This window comes from Camellia sinensis, chromosome 6 (assembly GCF_055761805.1).
Source record: "Camellia sinensis isolate YWXY chromosome 6, ASM5576180v1, whole genome shotgun sequence".
NCBI classification, from domain to species: Eukaryota; Viridiplantae; Streptophyta; class Magnoliopsida; order Ericales; family Theaceae; genus Camellia; species Camellia sinensis.
This window is the reverse complement of record NC_138966.1, coordinates 199,228,606-199,249,441: the sequence shown is the minus strand read 5'-3', so window position 1 is coordinate 199,249,441 and position 20,836 is coordinate 199,228,606. Positions and strand designations below refer to the sequence as shown.

Below are 20,836 nucleotides of genomic sequence, written 5' to 3'. Positions count from 1 at the left end.
ACACCTACATCAAGAGTTGCCCATTTGATAGGTTGAGAGGTTAAAAAAAAACGCCAAATTTGATTGATAACATTCACCACCCATCCTCAACATTAAAAAAAACTACTTCATAGAATGAAATAACAGAGGCCTTGAACATTAACCTCTATTACCATGAATCTTTTTCTTCCAATATTACACAAAAACAAGGTCTGTCTCAACAATGCCCAAAGCCTAACTGCCTGTATCAAAATCCACCATATATATGCCTCCAGGAATTTCATTACTATCTCCCATATCTTTGCATAAAATTCAACACACAACACCAATTTCACTTACCAGGGAAGGTATGAAGCACCTTCCAATTTACTTAAAATGATCAAAACACAATTGTATACAATTTCATTAAAATATCTTATTAAAATTTGGGAAGAGTTTTGTGTTTCATTGCTTTTTCTCCCTTCATCTGAACATTCATCTTTTTCCACTTCAATATGCAAAATTTTCAGTTACTTTTCAGTTTGATAGATAAATAACATTAGCAGGCACAAGATAGGCACAATTCAAATAAACGTTTTGCACATGAATGTAGTAAGATCAAGCCAAAAGAAAAAGAATGCCTCAATAAGTGAACACAATGGTGCCCAATGCATTGAAAAATATCTAATAAAGAAAAAGAAAGAAAATACATCAATGAAAGGAGCAACAATCTGCAGTTGGTATCTACATCTGGAAAGAGGATGATCTTATCCATCCCGTAATTCCTACATCTCAAAATTAAAATGACAAAGGCCTCAAAATGTAATGTACAGTGATCCTACTCTAAACTGAGCAGTAATTCTATTAATTGCATAGATTAATTACAGTTAGCTCAGGCAGGGACAAGAAGTATATCCAATTCCTAGTTGTAATGTCACCTCTTACTCGTGTGCTAATCATGAATTTCTTTTTCTTTTTTTGGACATAATCACATTTGATTAGAAAAGCATCAAGACGATGCAAATTGTGAATTTTCTATTCAAATCACTCCCAAATGTATTGAAATGGAAAAAAAAAAAAAAGAAAAAAAAGAAAGAAGTTTTGTTCAGATAGATATGACATACAAATTAGAATATCCAGAAAAAAAAAAAAATGTAGATAAGGACTGCAAGTCTACAACATCTAGATGAGAGGCAATATTGGCAATGAACAATCAAGATGCATGATTTTAGATGCAAACATCGAAAATGACCCTGAATGGATATTCAAAATAGGATTGGAATGAAAATAGTGCCTTGTGCATATAACTAGATGACACTGGTCTATCTTCCTCCGATACTACTCGCTCAGAATTAGTGATGGACAATAAAAAAAGAAAAAACAGAAATGAACATGGTATTGAGACCACCATAACATATAAGTTAATTCCATGCTGATTTGTGGCAGCAACCACTAATGACAAAACAGGCTGATAATTTAGTAGGCAGTTCAATGAAGAGCTTCATTTTGTAAATATGTAGAATAGCTCCAATAAGAAATGACCTAGAAAATATTCACATTTCACCCATCTATAGAGGTTAGACAAATAAAACTTTCCACGTTAAGCATACATAGCAATGCTGGGGAAGCCAGGCCACTTTAAAAGAAAGAAAAAAAGAACACCCAACCTTCACACGATTCATTAAGTTCAAAATTCTGATAGTTGACTAATTAATTATCAGGCACTGCTCCCCTGAGAACCGCCCTGATGCACAGAGGGTCCTCCACCACTCTCAGACATATTCTGGCCATCCATTGATACCTGTTGCTGCATAGGTCCCCTCTGATCTTGGGCCCCGGCCCCTCTTCGCAATGGCTCCCTCCTTTCGGTTTGCATTGTCTCCCGACGCCTATCGTACCGTGGGCGAGGCCTGTTCCTGGTTTGTTGCCTCTCATTGTACCTATACTGCGGCCTATGAATGACTTTCCCATCGATAAACAAATCCCCTATAAACCGATCACAAGAATAGCAAGACCATACAAGATTAGCAGAAGGAAAAATTTGCAAGTACAAACAGCCGAAATGCAAGATACGAATACCCACCTCCATAATCTTTGTTAGGAACGTCAAGATATGAATCAGGCAGCACCCACAGAACACCAGGAAGCCCTGTTCATCAGAAGACAGTCCAGAATTAGTAAAGACTATCCCATCAAACGTTACTAAAACATATAAATTGAAATAAACAGTTGTCCATGATTCGAAATGACCATCAAGCGGAACATAATATCTGAACACGACACCCTTAATCACCAAATCAATAAATGAAAGCCAATTCTTGAACAAGCCCAAAAGGAGAAGACAGGAAGGTATAGACTCTGCAGTTCTTACAAATCAATACAAACCTATGAAGCATGGACGCCTCTAGGAAGGTGATGTATCCGTATCAGATACCGACACTTTTCAAAATGTGTCTTATTTTTTAGTTTTTTTTAAAGATCCAGACACTCTTTGAACACTTAGAGAACACATTTGTCTATTGCTTAAACACACGTGTCTATAGAATAGACACATGTGAAACTAATTATAAGTTTGAACAAAACAACTCAAGATACAATAATAAAACAAAAATTATACAAATTCATAGAAATTAGTGTCATATTGTATTTTTTATTATTTTTAAATGATATATTCATATATATAACATATAATAAATGTATAAAATTATATATTTCATGCTTATCCCCCACGGGTGTTTCCTACATTTTTTGAAAATTGGCGTGTCCGTCTCGTATCCATGTTGTGTGGTGTGTTTGTATCCATGCTTCTTAGATATAAACAAATAAAAGCAAATTCTATCAAATGCATACAATAATAAATAAATAAAAACAGCACTAAACCCTTGACACCTATTACATTGAAGCAAAAATAATTCCATCCATCACCAATATTTGAAACAAACTAAAGAGTAAAATGGCCTTAGATACTGATAACAGAAAATTAAAATAATTTTATTACACAGCCAAATGTTGAACAAAAAATTTAATAAAGAGACAATGTGTGTGTGTATATATGCAATGAAACATAAACCAAAAATCTGTTAGCAAAAAATTTGGTCTGGGCCAAATCGACAGATGTGATTTGGCAGAAAACCCAGAATTTCACAAACAACAATAGATCAAACAATTGTGGTCTGAACGTTCTATGCCTTGACAGATTCAAGGACTTCTTTAGAGGCTGTAATGCAAAGAAACAAGAAGGAATATACTGAAAATCAATTGTTGAATAAACAAACTTGGAATTTAATCAGTAAAATTAAACTTCCAGTTCAATGTAGATGACAATCGACGGAGAATTCTTAGTTACAGAAACTAAACTACAGATAGACTACTCCTAAGTAAGAACTAAGTTAAGTTACTCCTAATGCTATAAAGGTTGTAAATTTGTTTGAAGATCCTCCAAACTTCGAATTTCTAGCTTTTATATTGCTGGTCTTCAAACTCCATTGCTGCTCTGCTGCCACGTGTCCCATCACATAGCCAACTACTTCCACTTCAGTGCCCATGATCTCTGCAACTGCCAGTAACTGCTTCTCTGTTGCAGTTTCTCTCCTTCTAGGAAACACAACACGTATCCTGTATATCTTGTATGCTAACTTTATGGCTTGACACCTGGGCCATGTTTGGCCACGTTCCACTTCATTACTAGACGAATCGACAGGGAAAAACTGCAATGGCCACGTCTATCTCTTTGACCATTTCCTTTTTATCACTTGCTCTGTATTCTAGGCTTCGTATTCACCCGCTTTTCACTTGTAAACTTGTGGAAACTCGTAGCCTTTAAACCTAGCATCCACTAGACCAATTCTCTGCATTTGTTACAGACAATCGACAGAGAATATGCAATTTTTAGTGTCAACAATGCCCCCCTCATTCAAGACAAAAAAGAGTTTTTGCCTTGAATGATTATTTAAAAAGAAATAAAGTTGGACATTTATATATTTGGGCCGTTTATCCATGATTTGTAATAAGGCCCAAATGCTAAAAGTTAATCCAACATAATTTCCAAGAACTTCGAGTAACCCCAACTGATCAAACTATCAGATAAAGCCTAAACGTTAAAATTGAGGGCCCACTACAAGCTATTTGAATGCCAGAATTCAAATCATCATTCCATCATTCTCTATCTTTCTCTGCTATTTGCTTCTTCAAACCTCTGGCTTCGAAAAACCCTTCTGCTCACATTCTCTAATGGCACCCAAATGAGATCAGGTCGAAGGAAAGAACAAACTAAGCCATCATCTGTCCAACGTTTTCCAGTTGATTTTCAGCAACTACTGCGTCAAAACATCTTTAACAGCTGCATTATCCCACGTCATGGCAACCCTGGAGAAAGAGAACAAGGCCCTACTTTCAATGTAATCATTCCGGATGAACTTGGCCAGTGCTGTCCTATTGCAGACACTGAAACCTTACTCTTCAACAAAGCAGAGCTGTCATGGAAACATTGGGTTCTAGCCCTAATCCTCTACGCACATGGCAAAAACCCAATCCAAACTGGAAACGCTGGGTCCAACGAATGATGATATATGATATTGATCTCTGGAGAGCTTTAGGTATTTATGATGCCATCAGGTTATCAACTCTCTCTCTGGATATGGACAAATGGGCCATTGGTGCTGCTACGTGTTTTTGGTCTTCATCATGTAATTCCCTCATTCTAAAATGTGGTCTGATGTCACCTACTATTCTTGATGTTGTCCATTTGACTGGCCTCTCTCTTTCTGGTCAACATATTAGTGCCCTTTTAACCCCAAAAACACCTATCAATTTGGACACTAACCTCTGTTATGGGAAATTTCAAAAAAAGTACCAAAAATTTGGCATTGAACCCACAGATGAGGAAAGAACAGCTTTTTATTTACTATGGCTTTCCAACACTTTCTTTGTGTTCCTGATTTGAAAATCACTAAAGAATACCTAGCATTAGCCACTTGCATTCAGGAGGGTATAGAATTGGCTCTTGCCCCCTTTTTACTAGGCACCTTATACAGAGGTCTCTTTTCTTTAGTGCATAAAGAAATTGATCATAATGGTAGTGGCCCTTTCTGCCTTTTCCAAGCCTGACTTTATTCTTACTTTCCTGAGATTAGGCCTACTACTCAAACTCCATTTCTCCCCACATGCCACATCTATGCCGAGTTTTTTCTTTCCTTTAGGCCAGCTACCTCTAACTGATTCACTAAGGTGTTCACTATTCTTTATGAACTACCTATTGATCGAGATCCTCAGCTTTTCATCCCTTTTCACCAACTTCACAACACCTCATCTAGACTCACCTATGTCCATGATGATCCTTCTGTATTGGGTGATGAGTTGAGGCAACAACAAAAGCATTTTTGGGCTCAGATCCTTACTCCAAGATACATCTTAGTAGGAGGGTCCCTCTCAACTAGTAGAATTTCTAACTACAGTTTTGAAAGTAATAACCCCTGTCAATGGGCTAGGCAAATGGGCCTCTACCAAACTGTTCCTTGCCCATATTTTCATCCCACTATTCATGAACAAGTTGGAGCTAGAATTCAATTCAAACATCAAACAGTTGTGGAGGCCCTTCCAGCCCACAATCAACAACTATTTGATCAATTCAACTTCTACTACTGCAAAGTCACACCCTTTCTCTCTACAAGATTCAGAGACTGGTGGTTCCTTATGAGTGTAGTAATCTCTAATAAAGACACTCAAATATGCCTCTGCCATGTGCATCCTGACAACAAAAAAGGAGCGACCATGAGCATTGGTAAACAACCATCTTCTTCTTGCTTTATATTTCTTGTTAAAAATGATGTATAACAGGATATATCTTTCCTATATATATATGCAGCTGAGCCCTCAGTCAAAGCCATTCCTTTGGCTATAGAATTGCCTACTCCCACTATCCAGAAAAGAAAGCATAAGGGTAATCCCTTAAACACCACCAATGTTGAAGGTTTCACACCCTTTCTCTCTACAAGATTCAGAGACTGGTGGTTCCTTATGAGTGTAGTAATCTCTAATAAAGACACTCAAATATGCCTCTGCCATGTGCATCCTGACAACAAAAAAGGAGCGACCATGAGCATTGGTAAACAACCATCTTCTTCTTGCTTTATATTTCTTGTTAAAAATGATGTATAACAGGATATATCTTTCCTATATATATATGCAGCTGAGCCCTCAGTCAAAGCCATTCCTTTGGCTATAGAATTGCCTACTCCCACTATCCAGAAAAGAAAGCATAAGGGTAATCCCTTAAACACCACCAATGTTGAAGGTTTCACACCCTTTCTCTCTACAAGATTCAGAGACTGGTGGTTCCTTATGAGTGTAGTAATTTCTAATAAAGACACTCAAATATGCCTCTGCCATGTGCATCCTGACAACAAAAAAGGAGCGACCATGAGCATTGGTAAACAACCATCTTCTTCTTGCTTTATATTTCTTGTTAAAAATGATGTATAACAGGATATATCTTTCCTATATATATATGCAGCTGAGCCCTCAGTCAAAGCCATTCCTTTGGCTATAGAATTGCCTACTCCCACTATCCAGAAAAGAAAGCATAAGGGTAATCCCTTAAACACCACCAATGTTGAAGGTTTCACACCTTACAACCTAGATGTGGAGACTGAACAAAGGGTGACTAGAGAAGAAGAACTTCAAAGATTCTTTGCATCTCAACCACAACCAGAAGGTGGTATTTCTCAACCAACATCAGAAGGTAATGCAATACGTGAGAGGAGATCTAAAAGAAGACAAGAGGAACCAATTCCTCCACCATCTCTGGCTGCACCAGCTTCTTCCTCTTCCAGTGGTGTAGCACTTGCAAGGAGACCTAAAAGAAAGCAAGGACAACCAATTCCTTCACAAGCTCCTGCTGCACCAGCTCCTTCTTCTTCAAGTAGTTCATCTTCTCGTCCCATAATAGTATGAATCTTACTCAATCTGTCAATTTTATTACCATTTCAAACATGACATTCTATTTTGCTTGTCTAACATTTTCCTCTTTCTTTTTCAGACATATCTTAAGTCACACAAAAAGAGAAGACTTGTTTCTTTGACCACCTCTTCTTCTTCTCATGGAAATATACCTAAAACTCATATCAACCTACCTCCTCCTCGTCCTGAGAATGAAGAACTGGCTGAGGCACAAGTTAGTCCTCCTGAAAGCCAAACTGAATTGCCTGAGTCTCAACCAAACCCCCTTGAGAAAGAACAAATTAACCAACAAAGAGCCATTTTAGGAAACTTGGCTCCTGAACTGGCTCAAATTTTGTCTGAAATTCCCCAAGAAGTGGCTTTAGGAGACCTAATGGCCTTCCCTCTTAGAGGGGTGCCACATGGAACTGATGAAGTCATCACTTTTCCTGGTGTGGCCTCTTCTCTAGAAGAATCAACCTTCTCTGAACATGCTCAAGAAGATCCAGTTAATTCAGACCATGTCAGAGAAGCTCCAATTGACTTACCCACTAATTCTGACAGTCACACATCTCCTGTCGACTGAAGTTCTCCTGTCCATGAACATGTTTTTTAGCCAGATGACAACCTTCTAAATGAAGTTGATAGAGTTGACACTGAGGTTTTAGATGATGAATCAACCTCAAGTGATATGAGAGTTCCTCAATCAACTATCATCACTTCCATTACTCAGTCACTTCCAACACAGGTAACATTTTCTCACCTATACACCTTGTTCTTATTTTCTATATATACTTAAATGTATATGGTTTAAACAAAAACAATCCCCTTTCATTCTCTTATGCAAGACTGAGATGCCTTTTCAAACATCATTGACGGCTAACATGGGGGTGCAGACCACACCAGTTCAAAGTCCTTCAAGAGAGATCTTGGGTACTTCTACCTCACCTCACATTGTCACAGAGGTAATAATCTCTCATATAATTTTCCATATTCATTGTTCTTCATTTTTTAACTTTACTTCTTATAACTACAGCCTGAAGTTACCTCCTTTTCCTCTATTCAAGACTTACTCTTGGGGATTTCTGCTGTTTAAGAAATTGTTGCTAATTTGACTGTTGAAGAAAAACTGAAGCAATTATCCAATGAAGAACAAGGACTTATTGAACAATTTTTTAATTTTCTTGGTCAGCCACTGGATGCCTTGGCTCTCTCTCAAACTCCAATTTTGACTGACTGTTTGAGAGCTATTGCACCACTGATTCCTCAACTTTTTGATCCAGACCAAGTGCAAATCTTTCAATCCTTTATTTCAGAGCTTCCTCAATGAATTTCAGATTGAGCCAAAAACTGTTGAGAACCAAGCTAAGCAAGTGAAGAAAGCAATGCATGCTCTAACTGAAGCATCTGCTAGATCACAATCCCTCATTGCTCAATTTAACACTCTTACAGCAAAAGAAGCTCAACTAGAAACTCAACTGGCCCACGTGAGAGCCCAGAAAGCTGCCATTGAACAAGAGCAAGCCAACCTCTCTCAGCAAATTCCAAACTTTCTTGCTCAAGCAAAAAGTGGTCCACTGGCTTTCAAGCAAGCCCAAACCAAGCTAAGGCAAAATAAAAAAAGTCTGCTCTTCAAGCTTGGAGCAGACTTTCAATGTATTTCCAAAGGGATTGAGCCAAATGTAAAACATTTCATTATTTGCCCTTCTGTATTTTTTTATACAAGTTTAATGAAAATACTTATTACATTTTATTTGGCTTTACTTTTTTTGTCACCTATCTTTGTTTTCATGTATATGAACTCATGCATTCCCACATGGTTGGATAATACTTCTTTAAATACTTGCCATTAATTATCCTTTTGTGTGGCTCACCTTCTAAAGAAGCAAGATGATAGGCTTCTCCTCTAAGAACCTTATGTATTTTAAATGGTCCCTCCCAATTTGGAGACCATTTACCATATTCTGGGCTTTTAAATCCAACTGGCAAAATGGTTTTCCCCACAAATTCTCCTTCAGAAAATAATTTACTCTTAACTTTCTTGTTATAACTTCTTTCAACTTTCTTTTTCTGAGCCACCAAATGATTAAAGGCCACAATTCTTTTTCCTTCTAAATCCTGCAACTCAATCGATAGTGCCTCTGAATATTCATCCATAGGAATATCCAAATGTTTAGCCAGTCGATTGGATCTCACTGTCACTTCCAAAGGTAATACAGCATCATGCCCATAAACTAACTCATATGGAGTTGTACCCGTACTATTCCTTTTGGAATTTCTATAAGGCCAAAGTACCTCTGACAAGAGATTATGCCAATCTCTAGGATTGCCTTCAATTATTTTCTCTATAGTATTTTTGACAATCTTGTTTGTTGCCTTAACTTGTCCATTTGCCTGAAAATATGGTGAAGAGTTTAATATCTGAATGCCGAATTCTTTGGCAAACTCTTTATTCTCATCCCCATTGAACACTGTACCTTGATCGACAGTGATAGATTGGGGTAAACCAAACCTATGTATCAAATTCTTTTTCAAGAATTCAATAACTTGGACCTGGGTCACCACTTTTAAAGGTATTACCTCTATCCATTTAGTAAAATAGTCAGTGGCTACCAATAAGTAAGAATGTGCTTTAGAAGATGCTGGGAAAATTTGCCCAATTAAATCCATTGTCCATCCTCTAAAAGGCCAAGGTTTAACCACTGCATGCAGGTTGGTAGCTGGCACCCTTTGAATATTGCCATGCTTCTGGCAACTCTGACATCCTTTTGCATACATTATGCAATCTTTTCTAATGGATGGCCAAAAATATCCATACCTGTTAATCAGCCATCTCATTTTATCACCAGCTTGATGGCCCCCACAAATTCCTTCATGTGCTTCAGTCATAACTTTCATTTGGTCTAATTTACCAATACAAAGCAGAGTCAAACCATCACGAGCCTTCCTAAACAAATGATCTCCCATGACAACATAGTTTAAGGCTTGAAACCTCATCTGCCTATTGCTTTTTTCATTGGGATTCGATAGGTACTTTATTAAAGAGAATCTCCAATCTTCTTCTGTCACATCCAAAGTGAGAATAGGTAGGAAATTCCTACACCTATTTTTAAGTGCAGAAAAATTTCTTTTCTGAATTCGAATCACCCTTTCCTGAGCCCCTTTAGGTATTTTTAGTCCAGAAGCTGCTTGAGCCATTTCATTAGCCTCTTTATTCTCCAGTCTAAACCTATGTGTGAATGTGATATGGTCAAAGAAACTAGTTAACCATTTGACCTCAGTTAAATACTCTTCCAAAGCACCACTAACACATTTAAACTCTCCCAAAACTTGTTTAATGACTAATTGGGAATCTCCCAAAACCTGGAGGCTTCTAATCCTGAATTCTATGGGCAATTCTAGGCCAATTATCAAGGCTTCATATTCAGCTTGATTACAAGACTGTACATGTGCTTCCAACTGATATGCAAACTGATACATTTGCTTATTTGGTGCAATCAACACAATACCTGCTCCAACTCCTTCATCTGTTTTTGAACCATCAAACATCAAATTCCATGGTTCACTTTCCACCAAATTGACCTCATATAGGTCTAAATCGACAGAAGTGCCAGGATGTTCCGTTAAGAAATCAGCCAAAGCTTGCCCCTTGACTGCTTTTTGTGGCACATACTTGAGACAATACTCAATTAATGCTAATATCCATTTACCTTGTCTCCCTCTTAAAATTGGTTTAGACAACATATATTTAATGACATCTGTTTGTGCTATCACAAATACTTCTGTTGGCAGCAAATAATGCCTCAATTTAATGGCTGTGACATAAAGTGCCAAACACAATTTCTCAACAGGATTATATCTAATTTCAGCATCATTTAACCTTCTACTTAAGTAGTAAATAGCTTGTTCATGACCCATATCATTTTCTTGAGCCAATAAACAACCAATCGACCGGTCAGAAGCTGATATATACAATTTCAAAGGCTTTCTTGCCACTGGTGGCATAAGCACTGGAGGGTTTGTCAAGTATTTTTTGAGCAAGTCAAAAGCTTCTTGATGGCACACTTTCCACTTAAACTCATGGTCTGACTTAATTTTCACTAAGGGAGAGAATGCTAAAGTTTTCTTGGCCAAATTAGCTATGAATCTCCTCAAAAAATTTACTTTTCCAAGAAAACTTTGCAACTCTTTCTTGTTGGCTGGAGGTCTTGCCCCCAAAATGGCTTTGGCTTTATTAGCATCCACTTCTATTCTTTTGTGATGTACTAAAAAGCCTAAGAAATTTCCAGCAGATACTCCAAATGCACACTTTAAAGGGTTCATTTTGAGTTTGTATGTCCTCATTCTTTGAAATGTCTGCTGCAAATGTTCTAGATGCTCATCAAAACTGTCAGATTTGATGGCTACATCATCTATATAAACTTCTAAATATTTTCCAATCAAATCAAGGAAAATGAAGTTCATTGCCCTTTGATAAGTTGCTCCTGCATTCTTTAATCCAAAAGGCATGACTACCCATTCAAATGTCCCTAAGGCACTAGGACATCTAAATGCTGTCTTATGTGTATCCTCTGGGTTAATAAAGATCTGATTATACCCAGCATGTCCATCCATAAAGGACAAAACCTTGCTCTTGGCTGCTGAATCAACTAACAGATCAGCCACTGGCATAGGATATTCATCTTTAGGAGTTGCTAGATTCAAATTGCTAAAATCTATACACTCTCTCAACTTACCATTTTTCTCCATCATAGGGACAATATTAGACAACCATTCAACATACCCAAGGTTCTGAAAAGCGGTTGCGGTTGCTGTAACGGTGGCGGTGACGCGGTTGCGGTTGCAGGGTGTAAAGGCCGTAGTGTAACGGTTGCGGTAACCGGAACAGTGAATTTTTTTATTTTTCGCACAATTTGAAAAAAACTTACCGATACGCATATTTTTTTTCCATGATCATATTTATTGGGTTAAAAATAAATAAATATTGATCAATTTTTGTAAATTTTTAAGTATGATCAAATATATTTTATATTTTTAAATCACTATAAACTGAATTTTTTACATTTTATTTTAATAATTAATGACTTTATATTATACAAAAAATCAATCACTAACTATTATATATAAGATAAACAATAACAAAAGTAAGAGAATAAATAAGAGCCTCAATATATATATATATACACCAAGGTTTTAAAAGCGGCCGCAACCGTTACGTAACGGTTTTGGCGGTTACCGCCACCCGTTACGGCCGCTTTTGCAGTGTGATTGAAATTCACAGGTGTGTCGGCCGTAGTGGTTGCAACGGTGCCGTAATAGTCGTAACGACCTGTTACGCACCCTTACGTAACGGTTCCAAATTGTTTCTTTCGAAAAAACACAAAAAAATTGAAAATGGGAGAAGAGGGAGAGAAAAGGGAAGATAAAAAGAGAAAATGGAGGATCAAGAGATAGAGAGAGAGGAGGGAAGATGAAGAACATGTTATTGATTTGTTTAAGCTATATGACCTATGCTATTCTATTCAACTGCTATCACTAAACCATTTTGTTTGTGTGTGTCTATCTAGATATATTGTTTGAAAATAATAATAATAATAATAATAATAATAATAATAATAATAATAATAATAATAATAAGAGTGGTCATTATCTATTTGGGTTGGTTAAAATATGTGTATATCAAGGTTCTGAAAAGCGGTTGCGGTTGCTGTAACGGTGGCGGTGGCGGTGGCGCGGTTGCGGTTGCGGTTGCGGGGTGTAAAGGCCGTAGTGTAACGGTTACGGTAACCGGAACAGTGAATTTTTTTATTTTTCGCACAATTTGAAAAAAACTTACCAATACGCATATTTTTTTTTCCATGATCATATTTATTGGGTTAAAAATAGATAAATATTGATCAATTTTTGTAAATTTTTAAGTATGATCCAATATATTTTATATTTTTAAATCACTATAAACTGAATTTTTTACATTGTATTTTAATAATTAATGACTTTATATTAAACAAAAAATCAATCACTAACTATTATATATAAGATAAACAATAACAAAAGTAAGAGAATAAATAAGAGCCTCAATATATATATATATACACATATTTTAACCAACCCAAATAGATAATGACCACTCTTATTATTATTATTATTATTATTATTATTTTCAAACAATATATCTAGATAGGCACACAAACAAAATGGTTTAGTGATAGCAGTTAAATAGAATAGCATAGGTCATACAGCTTAAACAAATCAATAACATGTTCTTCATCTTCCCTCCTCTCTCTCTATCTCTTGATCCTCCATTTTCTCTTTTTATCTTCCCTCTTCTCTCCCTCTTCTCCCATTTTCAATTTTTTTTTGTGTTTTTTCGAAAGAAACAATTTGGAACCGTTATGTAAGGGTGTGTAACAAGTCGTTACGACTGTTACGGCACCGTTACAACCACTACGACCGACACACCTGTGAATTTCAATCACACTGCAAAAGCGGCCGTAACGGGTGGCGGTAACCGCCAAAACCGTTACGTAACGGCGTTACGTAACGGTTGCGGCCGCTTTTTAAAACCTTGAACATACCTTACTGTTCTAATAAAACCTGTATTGAGCAACCTTTCGATTTCTTCTTTAACCAATAAGATAACTTCATTAGTCATCCTTCTTGGAGGTTGTTTATGAGGAATAAAATTTCCTTTAATTGGGAGTCTATGCTCCACCAATGTTCTATCTAATCCAGGCATCTCTTCATACGTCCATGCAAAGCAATCCACATACTCAGAAAGCAAACTAACTAGTTTGCTCTTACATTCATTTAGATAGATTAGCATTTACATAGATGGGCCTCTTACAGGCCTTACTTCCTAAGTTATATTCCTCTAAAGGGTCCTGCACGTCTGCCTTGAGATCATCAAGTTTGGCAAGAGTCGCCTTCAGATGTTCCAGTTGCACCTCTTTATAATTCAGAGGGCTGTTGTCGATTACACATTCTGCCCAAGAACAATTAGGCAAACACTTAGGGCTAAACTTACTTTCTAAAACGAAATAAAAAAGCCTAGAAAAAGTAGATTTAATTACATCAGTTGTCTCATCCAGCTTGTCTTCTTCTATTACTTGCACTTGTATCATCCCCATCTTCAGCAATTTCCTCTATCACAAGCCTCTTCTGCTTCTGCTTCTGCATTAGGCTTGGTTTGGCCAATTCCTGGCCTATCTGCTTGAAACCTTCCTCAATGAAGGCCTTGAACCCTTCAATTGTTAAGCCTTTCCCTTGCAATTTGACTTCTTTGTCAATCACCACTGGGCCCAAATCCTCATCATACAGCACATCCTCTATGTTGTTGACATCAGCAACAAAAGGATTTGCTTCAGCCCAGAAGATTTCCATTCATTTTTTATTCTGACCACCATCAGTTAGAAAAATTAATGCTTGGTGTAGAGACAAAGGTACACACCCATTAAGGTGAATCCAATCCCTACCTAGGAGCACATTGTAATTAGAAGTGGAGTCTATTACAAAGAAAGTAGTTCCCATTAACCTGGAACCAACTTGAAGCTGTAAAGTTACTACTCCTCTAGCCTCAGATGATCCACCAAAAAAATTACTTATATTTACCTCAGTAGGAAGTAGGTCATCGACAGACTTACCAATAGCTTTCAGTGTCTTAGATGGGAGAATGTTGACAATAGCCCCATTGTCTACCAACACCTTTTCCACTGATACCCCATCTAGAAAAGCTTTAACATACAGAGGCCTCAGATGTTTAATAAGCTTATCTTCTGGCTTTCGAAGTACAACTTTCTCCCTATCGACAGACTTAATGACCTCGATCTCAATGGCTTGGCCTGTGTCTCAACTATTGCTATCTGAACAGCTGGTTCTGTCAAATCTTCAAGATCACCTGCCAAGTTATCTGGCTGGTTTGGTTTGGCCTGAAACCTCTGTGGGATGGCCATGATCATGTTACACTCCTTAGAAGGGGGTAGAGAACCAAAATGAATGGCAGCCAACTTTTCTCCAAAGTCACCACCAGAATTGTCTGATTTCACCTCATCTTCTTCAACCCTTTCCCTTTCATTAACATCCTTGTTATCAATGACCATCTCCTGATCTTGACCATCTTTCATTACCACATCTTTTTTGTTATTGTTATCCTCTTCATCAGACATCAGATCTTTTTCTAACTGTTTCAGCTTTTGCCTTAACAAAGCCTTCTCTGAAAGCTTACCCACATGTCTATCTTTAGTCTCTTCTAGTCCCATTTTCCTTTTCAAAATCTGAACTAGTTGCACTGGCTGGGTCTTAGAAGTTGACCCTTTCACTTCTTTTCCTTTAGCAGCAGGAACTGCAGGAACCAATCCTTCCCTTGTCCACACTAAGTCTTGTTTTCCAGATGGTTTGTCCCCTGCAGCAGTGGACGTCATAGCATGAAACCTTCTTTGCTGTCTCCTTTTCTGAGTTCTTGTTTCTCCCATTGGTCTCCAACCACTCATGGGAAACTTTGGATGTGACACTCCTTGCCATCCCAAATGGGATGGTATTGGAGGTTTCACCATTCTTGACTGGACTAGTTGCATTTCTAGCCTTACTCTTGGGCCATGATGCTACTGCTGATATCCTCCATATGGTCTTGCCAATTGTTGATGCCCCCCATATGGCCTTCCAAGTTGTTGATGGCCACTATGTGATGCACCAAATTGCTGCTGATGGCCATTATATGGCCTAGTCAGAACCTTTGGGTTTCCATAAGGCTTAGAACCCTTATGTTGATTGAGCATAGTCCTCACATTCCGAGCTCCAACCAAGCATGGATGAACCGGTGCTCCCTGGAATAAGAATGGAGCATCATCCTTACCATAGTCCTCTGCAAGTCCAAAACTTCCAGGATCTGTTCCATCATAGAACAAACAATCGTTATCAAAAATTTGTAAATCTCCACTTCCCATAGTATTAAACCTCAGGCCAACATCTTTTCCAATTTGTTGAATCCCATTAATCACAATAGCCTTAGTTTTTTCTTTCTCAGAACCACATCTAAAACAGATGAAACTCTCACTTGGTTCCTTTTGAACTTTTTTTCCTTTTGCTTCTTTTGCTATTTTCTCCAGCCTTTCCTTGTGAAGTTTTTCCAACTCCACCAACAAAACTCTAGGATTTTTCCCTTTTTTCTTCTGATCATTAGCCACCATATTGATTTCCACCATACTAGGAAATGGATCAATGTCAACTGCCATTACTCCTTTATCTTTCTCAGCATATTTCAACATTCCTTTCTGAATTAAATCCTGCACACAATTGCGAAATGTAACACAATTATTAGTAGAATGTCTGAAAGAATTATGCCATTTGCAATATCCCTTGCCAACTCTGTCCCTTTCTTTAGGAATGTTGTGGCCTGGAGTTAAAGTTAAAAACTTATTTGTTAACAACTTATCAAACAATGCATCTGCTTTAGACAAATCAAAAGAATATTGTCTATGTGATATAGCCCCATTCTTTTTGGCTGGTTGTGTTGCTGGCATGCTTACAGGTTGGTCTGTCTTTCTTAATGTCTCACAAACCACAGGGTTTTTACCTATTACTTGGGCAACATCTATGTTAACTTCCATGTCAAATTCGACTTCTTGATAATAAGTGCCTAATGAAGCTGCATTTCTTTGTTGTTCTTCTCTGAGAATGGCCTCATAACTAGTTGCCCTTGAAGACAACTCGAATAAATCCCTAAACATCATGCCTTCAAATTTTTTCCTAAGCTCAAAATCTAAACCATTTTGAGCTAATCTTATTATTTCTATTTCAGGCATGTATACATGACAGCGGTTTTTTGCTTTTTTAAACCTGTCCATGTATTGCTTTGCACTTTCTCCTTGTCTTTGTTTAAATTTTGACAAGTCCACCATTGTCACTTCAGGTTCAGTTCTAAAAAACTGAGCATGAAACTGATTTTCCATGTCTTGCCAAGTGTGAACAGAGTTCTCTGGCAAGTTAATAAACCAAGTAAATGCCACTTTCGACAAAGAATGAGGAAAGAGCTTTAACTTTAAATTATCATCATAACCAGGTTCTCCACACTGGAGTATGAATCTGCCCACATGTTCTATGGTTGATTGTCTTTCCTCCCCTGTGAATAAAGTAAACTCGGGAATTCTGTAATTCCTTGGAATGGGAATTGCTTCCATCCATGGAGGGTAAAGACTCCTAAACATTGGTCTATTTGGCCTTCTCAAGCCTGGACCATACATTTCCTGTATGATGTTCATTATTTGTTGTCTGTTGACTTGAGGCTCTAAGTGTTGCTGTTGCTGCCCTCCTCCTTCAACCTCCGGTTGGAAGTAAGGATTAGGAGGACCAGGCCCTCTAAGCCTTGGATGCATCATGTAGAGTTCAAAATATGGCTGAGGCATGGTATAATCCCTTGCATCTTGAGGCCTTACTTGATTAAATGACCTATTTCTCTGTTCTGACATAACCTGATAACCAGGCCTTTCAAATGCAAGATTATCATACATTTATGGCCTTAGTTGCCCCCCAGGCCTCATTCCCATATTATTTACATTGTAATTAAACACTGGATTTGTATGATATATGGAAGGTTCCCTCTCAAACATTGGATTTATGTTCATTCCCTCCTCATATCTCTCTTGGAGTGTGGGAGGTCTATAAAATGATACGGGTTCACTTTCTTTTTCATGCTGTTGAGGGGCCATTTGGGGCTTAGGTTGTGCTCTTTTCCCTTGTGCTTCCTCTCCAATCTTTCTTAATTGACTAGGCTTGATGTTGGCTTTCTCAAACAAAGTCATTAAGTCATCAATCATCACTTGGTTCTCATATGCTGACATGGAACCAATTGCTTGCTGGGCATGCAGCAAAAGAGCCCTTCTTGAATCGACTGGTAGACAACTGGATTGGCCAGCTCTGGCCATATTTTGGCCATTTCCTTGGCCTATTTCTTGCCTGGCCATTGAATGGCCATGAGTTAAGTTGTCTTGTACTCCTTCAACTCCATCGTTCAACTCTTCTTTATCTTCGACCCTTTTCTTAGGATCTTCAAAGACTTCATGCTGTTTCTTCCTAGACATCACTCCAAGGTCCCACTGGGCGTGCCAAAATATGTTAGCAAAAAATCTGGTCTGGGCCAAATCGACAAATGTGATTTGACAGAAAACCCAGAATTTCACAAACAACAATAGATCAAACAATTGTAGTCTGAACGTTCTATGCCTTGACAGATTCAAGGACTTCTTTGGAGGCTGTAATGTGAAGAAACAAGAAGGAATATACTGAAAATCAATTGTTGAACAAACAAACTTGGAATTTAATCAGTAAAATTAAACTTTCAATTCAATGTACATGACAATCGACGGAGAATTCTTAGTTACAGAAACTAAACTACAGATAGACTACTCCTAAGTAAGAACTAAGTTAAGTTACTCCTAATGCTATAAAGGTTGTAAATTTGTTTGAAGATCCTCCTAACTTCGAATTTCCAGCTTTCATATTGCTGGTCTTCAAACTCCACTGCTGCTCTGTTGCCACGTGTCCCATCACATAGCCAACTACTTCCACTTCAGTGCCCATGATCTCTGCAACTGCCAGTAACCGCTTCACTGTTGCAGCTTCTCTTCTTCTAGGAAACATGACACGTATCCTGTATATCTTGTATGCTAACTTTATGGCTTGACACCTGGGCCATGTTTGGCCACGTTCCACTTCATTACTAGACGAATCGACAGGGAAAAACTGCAACGGCCACGTCTATCTCTTTGACCATTTCATTTCTATCACTTGCTCTGTATTCTAGGCCTCGTATTCACCCGCTTTTCACTTGTAAAGTTGTGGAAACTCGTAGTCTTTAAACCTAGCATCCGTTGGACCAATTCTTTGCATTTGTTACATACAATCGACAGAGAATATGCAATTTTTAGTGTCAACAAAATCCTAAACCCTGGATTATTCAAGGGAAAGTATCTGAAATTTGATAAAGTTAACCTGTAACAGTAAACTAAAATATTTCTATTAAACAACCAAATTTGCAATCAAAAACTTTATTTTACAAACAAATTATATATGTGATGGAACCTAAACCAAAACCCTAAACCCCGAATTACTCAAGGGAAAGTATCTGAAATTTGATAAAATGAACCTGTAACAGTAAACTACAACAATTCTATTAAAGAACCAAATTTGGAACCAAAGCATTATTTTACAAACAAATTATATATTTGATGAACCCTAAACCCTAAATTATTCATGAATAAAGATCAGAAATTTTACACTAAAATTTAAAAAATAAAAATTAAAAAATTAATACAACTATAAAACCCAGAAATCGAATACCTTTAACTTTGCAGGAAAGCTCTTCGGAGATCAAAGACATAATGTGTGTTATATGTGATGAAACCTAAACCAAAACCCTAAACCCTGAATTATTCAAGGGAGAGTATCTGAAATTTGATAAAATTAGCCTGAAACAACCAAATTTGGAACAAAAGCTTTATTTTACAGACAAATTATAAATGTGATGGAAACCTAAACCAAAACCCTAAATTATTCGAGAATAAAGATTTGAAATTTTACAATAAAATTTTAAAAAAAAGTCATAAAACAACCACAAACCCAGAAATCAAATACCTTTAACTTTGTAGGAAAGCTCTTCAGAGATCAAAGCCCCAAACCCAGTATACGTAGTCGTACAAACCGAATAGATCTTCTTCTTCGCCTCTTCTTCACTGAAACCCAAAAACATCAATTCATTCAAATCCCCGCTACATTAACATGTATAAGACAAACATATATATGTATGAATTACCTTCCGAGGACTTGAGAAAGGGTATTGACGTAGGAATTGATCATATCGTCTTCGGAGGGTTTGGGGTCGGAGGGGAACTCCATGACGATGAGCCAGTGCTCGTAGTCGCAGCCGTCAAGAAGAATGGTCTCCTTGGGGGGCCGGTTGCTCCAGTTCGGAGATGGGTCGTTGAGGGGAGAGTAGCCAGAGGTCTTGGACCGAGTTGGGATCGTCGATACTGAGTTGGGGACCAGTTGGGGGTGTTTGTGGAGGAGAGGAAGAGCGAATCGAGATCGAGAAGAGGATGAAGAGAGAGCGCGAGAGACAAGGGAGGCTACAGTGCGCCGGGTGGTGAAGATCGCCGCCATGGCTGTGGACTGTATTAGCTCTCGAGTGAGTCGGTGAGTGCTCGATAGCATTTTCATTTCCGCTAGAGTATCGTTAATACGACGCCGTTTGGAAATTTCCCCCCAATTTTTTTTTTTTTTTTTTGGGTAAATTACACTGACGCTCCTGTGGTTTGGTCCAATTACATTATATCTCTTAATGTTCTGAAAATTATATTCTCACTCCTGTAGTTAATAGTCTTGTTTCACAAACCCTCTACTCATATAAAAGACAATAACTTCTTATAGAAATATAGAGAAAATTATAACCAAACTAAACCAAATCAAACCAAACTAAGCCTTAAGTCCCATCAAATGGGATCGGTTACATAAATTCTTCTCCACGTGACCCTATCAAACGCCATTTTATTAGTCAAATTAAGTAGATTCATATCTCTATTTACAACGCTAGCCAACGTTAATCTAAGTCATCTACTGTTACGGTATCGCATCTCTTCACTGCTGCCTCTGTTGGTCTCCATTGAATATGTCGAAACCATCTCAATCGATTCTCTCTCAACTTATCTTCTATCAGTGCTACTCCTACCTATTCCCAAATACATTCTAATATGGGTAAGCCCATAAAGATTATAACCCACCATTTAAGGCCCAATACATAACTCAAATACTAAAGCCCAGCATGGCTGAAGCCCCACGTAGTAACGAGAACCAATGACATCAAAACACATGGCAAGAGAAGGGCAAGCCACATAAGCAGACAAAGATCTGCAAAGTCATTACCACTGCACATCGCCATTAATAAAGCCCCTAACAG

General features: G+C 37.7%; 1 protein-coding gene across 1 annotated transcript; it reads right to left on the bottom strand.

Annotated features, from left to right (window-relative positions):
* Nucleotides 1–1,433: 1,433 nt before the first annotated feature.
* On the bottom strand, nt 1,434–20,100 carry MORF3 (plastid developmental protein DAG). The gene is made up of 4 exons (XM_028263931.2): nt 19,697–20,100; nt 19,519–19,616; nt 2,042–2,107; nt 1,434–1,944 (listed from the first exon to the last, which is right to left on the bottom strand). The coding sequence occupies exons 1-4, from the start codon at nt 20,098–20,100 to the stop codon at nt 1,676–1,678; spliced, it is 837 nt and encodes a 278-aa protein (XP_028119732.2). The 3' UTR covers nt 1,434–1,675.
* Between the last annotated feature and the right edge of the window lie 736 nt (nt 20,101–20,836).